The 8,535-nt window shown below is 28.8% G+C and overlaps 1 protein-coding gene across 1 annotated transcript in view; it reads left to right on the top strand.

The window, feature by feature from the left end:
* Window positions 1-8,124: 8,124 nt before the first annotated feature.
* LOC142331429 (uncharacterized) overlaps window positions 8,125-8,535 on the top strand; it is a 33,788-nt gene continuing 33,377 nt past the window's right edge. Inside the window, exon 1 of the mRNA XM_075377317.1 lies at window positions 8,125-8,382. Within this exon, the coding sequence (XP_075233432.1) occupies window positions 8,371-8,382 (12 nt within the window). The 5' untranslated portion in view covers window positions 8,125-8,370. The remainder of the gene's footprint in view (window positions 8,383-8,535) is intronic.

Here is an 8,535-nt window from a genome sequence, read left to right as displayed (position 1 = left end):
GCGAACTGTAAAGGCCCGGAAAGGTGTATACTGTACGGACAACTGGGTCACCGAACGGGGGGGCTGTGATGGGCCGTATAAGAAGGTGGTAACCAGCAGGGAGAATGAAGCCCAGAAGATAGAGGATATGCGGAATACTGCAGAAGGAACTGAGGAGGCAGGGGAGACCAGCAGGGGCATAAGGCCCAAATGGCAGTGGATATATGGAAGGAGTCAACTGAGAGTCAAAAACTAGAGAAGGATAATGGTTTTCCAAAACTCACAAACACAAGGGATATTAAGGCTTATGAGTTAATCTTTACACTATTGAACACAGGAATTGGCTGTACACAATTATAAAAGTACATGAAAAGGTTAACAAGTTATAAGGTGTAAAGAGACATGGCAGTATAAAAAGTTTTATAACATTTTCAACTGATTTGTTATACAGAGTGTTTCTGAAGTGGTGAGCTGGCTACACTTTTTCGGATTCTACTTGTAAAATAAACAAAAATATACTTACGAAAACTTCTCCTTCGTTCTCGCCCCGCCACCTTTTTTTGTTATTTTTATATAAAGATGTATATCTTAATTTCGGATAGACGAATCACATTAATATTTGGTAAGCGTCTTGCTATTAACTTTTTTAAATTAGCAAAAAATCAGAACTAAATACCTTCATAAATTAAAAAATGTCGGCCATGTTTATTTTTCAATCCGTTATACCTCCATAAATACTAGTTTTATCAAAATTTTTGTAATTGTTAAAATACTAAGCTTTTTATTTTGAACAAAATGACATTTTATTTTTTTAAATCGGTTAACAAATAATCGAAATTACGGCAGAAACTTGATTTTATGTCATAATTATTAGAACTATTATTCTGAGAAAATTATTACATAATCGATTAAGTAATAAATATTCCTTTACTTCATACAAGGAAGTAAAAGACAAAGAAAGGCTGAAGACATTTGAAATTTAATTACGGCGGAGATTAGTAAAAATTAAAAAAAATAGACCGAGAGAAAAATTAGTAAGGATAGAAGCTCAATATAAACAATTTTGAATAGGAAATCTAATTAACAATAACATATCGTGAGAGAAAAGACTTTGATTAAAATAATACTAAAAGGACCAAAGGAAATATAAAAAAATAAAAAATTAGCCACTATTAAAAAAAATTGGCGATATTAAGAATTTATACATTTAATTGGAAATGAAAGAGAATGTGGACGTAGATAATGCATAGGGCCTGCCTCAGTATAGGTTATATAATGATAAATCTGTATTTACGAGTATAAACTAACTTGCCCTAACTGACCGATTCATCAACGCCCAGCAAAAAACTATTGAAACTAGTAGTAAATTGATGCAAATTTTTATACTTACATATTCTTCTTAAGGTGAAAGTGTACACTAAGGAAATATTTTTAAAATTCCAATCTTAAAGTGATAAAATGGATTTTAAATTATTTTTTTAAACCCGATTATTTATTTTTTTTTAATTTCTCGGTAACGAATGAAGATGTCAACTTGATTTTTGATGTAATTTCATGTAAATATCTAAAAACAATTTTCTAATTTTTTTAAATATGACATTGAAAGGGTTGAAATTTTTTTTTTAAGTTGAACAACGATCACAAATTTTTCCCATTTCCGGGTCTACTAAATGATATATTCAGTAGATTGAGGCTTGCAAATACTCTTCAGATAAATATCTAAAGACAATCTTCCGTTTTTTTGAATTTCGGTTTTTATTTCCTTGTACGAAGTAAAGGAAATATTGTAATCGCGAAAAATTTCGGTTTTCAGATTTTAACAGAAATATCCATTTTGACCATCTCTGAATCCATTTTAACTAGTTTCGGCGTGACGTCTGTACGTAATATCAATGTACGTATCTTCTCGCCTAACTCAAAAACCATTAGCCGTAGAATGTTGAAGTTTTGGATTTAGGACTCTTGTAAAATCTAGTTGTGCACCTCCCCATTTCATTGCAATTGACTGGACCAAAGGTTTCCAAAAAAGCTCGAAATCCAAACAATGGATTTTGGACTTTTTCTTAACTGCAGTAATAAGTCCTCATTGAGAGCTTTTCAGTGATATTTAATAAGTGATACTTATTTTCATTGGTTCCAGAATTATAACCAAATGAAATTTTAATTAATGAAATATTTGGATCTCAAGTGGGCAGGCATATCGGTTCGAATCCGACTTCATTTTCTTTTAATTTTTTTTTCTTTTGTAATTTAAATATATTGATTTATTAATAATTATTAACCTCTCATTGCAAAAAGGTTTTAGGATAAATAATAATTCAATAACAAAAAAATATATATATTTATTCGTATATGAAAAAACATCAGAAGTTTTAAATGAAATAAAATTTTATGTAATTCTCATTTAAAAAAAAAAGTGTAAATGTAATTTAATAGGCGTACAAGGAAGTCATGTGTTGTACAAATCAGATTTTTTTTATAACGGGAAACGAAGTACGGTCATCTCCTAGTGGTGTTTGTCGGGTAAAACTAAGAAGTACGAATGCGGGTGATTAGTTATAACTAATGTTTTTAAGATGGAGGCCGACCGTTTTAAAACTAATTCTTATATCATTCAAAGTGTCCTGTCCTGTAATGACTAAACTGTTGCTCTGAAAAAATTATAAAACACTGATATTTTTTATAAATTGAACAGGCTTTAATTTTTATGTATGATTGACTATTATTCTCACAAGTATGAGTATAGTGAACACAAGGTGGTCTAAGAGCAGATCCCCCCTGGTTAGACTAGTAAGTAGTCTAACTACCTGGCTAAATATCCCCCGACCACAACGGGAAATGCAAGTTAAAATTAGCTTTTTTTTACTTTTTTGGACTTGCAAATATTCTTCAAATATATATTTAAAAACCATTTTCGAGGTTTTTTAATTTCGATTTTTTTAGTGGTGCGATGGTGTACGGCGCAGGGGCTTAACCAACACCAGCGTTACAGTAAGTGCAACGCGACTGACTGCACCTGCCACCAGTTACTTGACTAAAAAAACCATAAAATGAAAAAAAAGTTGACCGCGACGGGGCAAACAGTAGTATATCAATTTAAAAATACATCCGTTTACTTTTAAAATAAATCTGATGTGGAGACCACATGACTTCCTTGTATGCCTATTAAGTTACATATACACATTTTTATAAAATTATAAGTACATAAAATTTTATTTCATTAATAACTTCTAATATTTCTTCATATATAAATATTTTTTTTATTGTTATTATTGAATTAATATTTATTGTAAAACCTTTTTTACAATCAAAAGTTAATAATTATTAATAAATCAATATATTTAAATTAAAAAAAAGAGTTAAAAAAAGAGGAGATGAAGTCGGACTTAAACCGATGTGTCTTCCCCATGTAAGAAGATCCAGATATTTCATTAATTAAAATTTTATTTGGCTATAACTCTGAGACTAATGAAAATGTATCACATATGATATCTTGTTGAATAGCACTCAATCATGGCTTATTATTGCAGTTAAGAAAAAGTCCAAAATCCAAATTTTTATATTTTAGACTTTTTTGGACACTTACGTCGATTGTCGACGTAAGTCGATTGCAATCAAAAGGGGAGATGCACAGCTAGATGTTACAACAGTCCTAAATTCAAAATTTCATCTTCCTACTGCAAATCGTTTTTGAATTATGCGAGATACATACGCACATACGTTAAGTACGTGCAGACGTCACGCCAAAACTTGTCAAAAGGTTTCAGAGATAGCCCTAATGGATATTTCCGTTGAAATCTGAAAACCGAAATTTTTTGCGATTACAATACATCTTTTACTTCGAATAAGGAAGTAAAAATCAAATTATTTTAGAAATTGTTTGTAAAATATTCTTTACGGGTTATCCCTTGGAAGATTAGTTAATTATTTTTTTCCTTATCCATAAGTCCGTCCGCTGAAGGATTTTTGGTTTCTCGGTATTGCAGAATCTACCTGATGGGGTTTCTAGTATTCTGGAGGGTTCAATGTACTTCCTTCCCGGAGGGAGTCGCATGTAGCGGCTTTGAGAGGTCTCCTAAGTAGTAGAAAACAAAACCGCTCTAATTGAAATTTATTTTTAGTTTAGATCGCATAATAACTTACGATGAAATTTGAATTCATCATTTCGAGCCGGTTCCCAACGTCAGAATTTGGAATTCAAACATCTGAGTTTGCGCGCAAAAAAAAAAATGTACGCTTCATCCGGAAAAGTTATTGTGACGGTATCAATGGATTATAGGGGCCCAATTTATTGCAATTACTAGGAATAACTACGTATAATTAATAATAGTATACATCATTCTGAGACTTAGATAATAAATTGAAACCCGCAATCAATCCGTTCAAAAGACAAGAGATGTATTCAAAAGTCGGTCGGAAGTTGTTGCAACATCAATGTACTGTACAGTTCCGATTTTGCACCACCATATTGTTTTTTTATTTAGTTCTCCCAAATAATCTTTTCTTGACCCCAATTTCGGTTCAAAAATGCCGTACAAGAATGGTTCAGACACCAAGGTGAACAATTATTTCTACTGAAACGCTTACCGATATATAGAAAAAGTGTCAAAATGAAGCCAGGCATTGTGTTGAAAAGTATCGTAAATTAAATTTTTTTTAAATAAATAATTTTTTTTACAGGACAGTTATTTGTCTCTTTAATTGTTAAAACTCTCGTATAACACCACAATGAATAAGAATTTTAATTATTCTGTGTCGTGATTAATAATAAAAAAATCTGATGTGTACAACATACGACTTCTTGTACGCCTATTAAATTACATTTACAATTTTTTTTTTTAAAATGAAAAGTACATAAATTTTTATTTCATTTCGAACCGATATGCCTTTCCCTTGTAAGATCCAAATATTTAATTAAAATTTTATTTGGCTATAACTCTGGAACCAATGAAAATAAGTACCACTTATGATAAATCGTACATATAATATATTATGATATATCGTATATGAAATAAGTACCAATTACTATGATGTATATGAAAATAAGCACCACTTATTATGATAAATCGTTGAAAAACTCAAATCAACTCAAATAATTTTTATTCTTTCAACCGTTTCAATGTACAGTGCATACAATTTTTATACAAACAGTAAACTTTATTAGACACTTAATATATAAAAAAATAAAAACAGTAAAAAAGCAAAAATTAAAATTAAATATGTATATTACAAAAAGTAAAATGAACTTTAAATGGTTTAAAAGAACTAGGTTCCTTATTTAGGCATTGTCTGTGTCAAGGTTACCATGACACTTAAAAATTAGTAACTGAGTTAATGGAGAATTAAAACTAAAGTTATTAAATTAAAACTAGAGCTAAGAAAATTTAACTAGTTAAAACATTAATAATTTACAGCAGAGTAGACAAGTAAAAAATATTTAAAAAAAAAAATAATAATAACGGATTTAACAGGATGAATTCTATAATTTGAGAAAAACCTATTGTACGAGTAATAATAAAGATAAAAGCTACTCAAAAAATAATACAAAATTAAATACATAACATTAGAATATAAATATGACTGATAAACACTGTAAAGTGTTTACACTGAGTGTTTACTTTCTTTACACTGTACAGTGTTGATAACCAGTTTTTCAAATTTCTTTTAAATAATTTAATGTTTACAGAGTTTTTTTATAAATACAGGTAATTTATTAAAGATTCTTAGGGAAAGATAAGTGTAAAATTTATTAAACGTAGTAAAATTTGATTTTGGCATGTGAAAGACATGCCTAGACCTCAACTGTTGTCGGTATACGTATATTAATTTCTTTTGATTTGCTACCACTTCTTTTGTAAAACAAATTTAAAACTTTATTTACATACAGATTTTGTAGTGGGAAGATATTTAGATTAAAAAAAAATTGTCTCGAACGTTCAGTTTGAGCGTTATTTTTTACAATTATTCGAATAATTTTTTTTGTATGTTAGCAATAGGAATTAAGTTTGTGTCAAAAGCCGTTACGTAATAAGTTAGTTCATAATCTAATCTACTTTGTACCAAAGGAAAATAGAGCTTTCTAATGATCTCTTGAGGGCAGAGATTAGTTAGGAAGTAAAAAATTCTTGTGATTTTATTTAACTTTTTCGTTAAGTTGTCTATGTGGAGTTTCCAGGAGAGTTGTTCATCTATGAGAGTACACAAATATTTCGTCGAAAATTCTCTAAGGACGGGGGAACATGTTTGGCATGCACTGCGTGAAACGAGACACTGCAAACATCTATAAGTAACCGAGTTAAATGAATCTTCAGATTTTCTTAGAGAGAAATTAATTTAATTTGTTTTTTGATTGCTTAGAATCATTTCATGTTTAGAGAACCATAACCTTAATTTGAGCAAATCTTCCTCCATAGCATTTTTTTTTAACCAAGATGTACCGTTATAATAGCTCAGTTATTACTGCAGTAATAACTCTCAATGAGAGTTATTATTAACTCTTATTATTAAGCTCTCAATGAGAGCTTATTACTGCAGTTACAAAAAAGTCCAAAATCCAAAGTTGATGGATTTTGGGCTTTTTTGGACACTTTTGTTCAGTCAATTGCAATTAAAAGGGGAGGTGCACAACAGTCCTAAATCCAAAATTTCATCATCCTACGGTTAATTGTTTTTGAGTTATGCGAGATACATATATACGTATGTACGTACTGACGTCACCCCGAAACTAATCAAAATGGATTCAGGGATGGTGAAAATGGATATTTCTGTTGAAATCTGAAAACCGAAAGTTTTCGCGATAACAGTACTTCCTTTACTTCGTACAAGGAAGTAAAAAGTGTCAAAATGAAGCCGGGCGTTGTGTTGAAAAGAATAGTTAATTTCATTTTCATTAAATAAATAATAATTTTTTTACAGGTCATTCATTTGTCTCTTTAATTATTAAAACTCTTGTGTAAAACCAGAATTAAATAAGGGTTTTAATTATTTTGTGTCGTGATTAATAATAAAAAAAAGAAAAAATCATTGTGCAAAAAAATAACTAATAAATAGAAATAATGATCATTATAATTGTAGTTCAATATATTTTAATCTCAACATAATAGATAAAATTAATTAGCATTTTAACTTTAGTTTAATGCATATTATTAAAATAATATTACATACTCCACCCGATAATTTTTTTTTTTACCTTTTCATTAATTTATTATAACAATACTGCTATTATGCATATAATAATCTATCGAACCGTGAAAAAATCTATTTCAGATCAAGCACCTACACAACATATTGCAAAATTTAAATAAAGGTTTCCAATCGTATAATACTTAACTAAATATATAATAATTTTTATGTATGTTAACAAAACTGGGTGTTGGTATAACATAATATACTAATGAATTAGGCATAAAAGTAAAAGCAATGATGAAATATTTTACAAACGTTGTGTTATATGGAGGTTAAAAATAAATATATATAAATAAATAAACAATGATAGGGAAGGAAGATTTAAGAAGATATTAAGAAGAATAATCATAATAATAAAAATTAGTAAAAGTAGGAGAAGGTGGTATGTTGATGAAGAAGAAGACTATACTATATGCAAGAAGAAACACAAACGACATCCAATCCCGGCAGAAAGTGAAAACTGGTTCTTATAAGTTTCTTAACCTTTCCTTTAACCCCTCTCCGTTATTTTATTCATTTCTTTTCTTTCGTTACATCTTATCACTCTCTATTACTACGACTTCTTCTCCATCTTCTTTTCCTATATTACTTCTTCCCTCTACCACGAAATATATTTGCATTTGCATCAGTAATGGTAATATAATAATAGTAGTACTGGAAATGAAAATATTGCAGAGTTTTGATTTAGCGGTTATAATTATTTTTAAATAACATAAATGAAAACAACCGCATTAAAACCTCGACCTGTCAAAAATTAATAATGACCTTGTATAAAATTTAAAAAAAATAAAATTAATTAAATTTCATCGTAGGTAAATTTTTGTATATATTTATGTAGACGCGAAAATAAAAATCTGTTAAAGAATACTCACCATAATGCACTAGAGTACGTTGTATTACTAGGAATATAGGTAGGGCATCCTTTTAAATAAAAATGAATGATTTAAAATTCTTTTTAGGCAAATGTAGCTGTAGGTAAGATATATAAATCGGTCACTTTATTATTTAACATCATTGTTTAATCGGTATTCTTACGTTCTTCAACTGCAATCTGTAACAAAGAGGTTAAAAAATTATAAATTATACATTAACAGACAGATTACTTTCGTGTGTATACATATATATATAAACAAGATCTTTGTAACTCAAGTCATCCATTAACGTTACGAATCTTATACTTCACGCATTATATCCTTCATAACCAACATGCGTTCAAGCGTAAGTTATTTTATTATTATTAAATATCATTTTAAATTTTATTTAATTATTTTTAAATTTTAATTTTTATATATCTAATAATAATATTATTTACAAAAAAAAGTAATTTTTAAATGCTTACTTCAAGGTCAAACAAAATTAATTATTATTATT

This window comes from Lycorma delicatula, chromosome 10 (assembly GCF_047948215.1).
Source record: "Lycorma delicatula isolate Av1 chromosome 10, ASM4794821v1, whole genome shotgun sequence".
Taxonomy (NCBI): Eukaryota; Metazoa; Arthropoda; class Insecta; order Hemiptera; family Fulgoridae; genus Lycorma; species Lycorma delicatula.
Note: the sequence above shows the minus strand (reverse complement) of the source record. Positions and strands in the feature narration are given on the sequence as shown.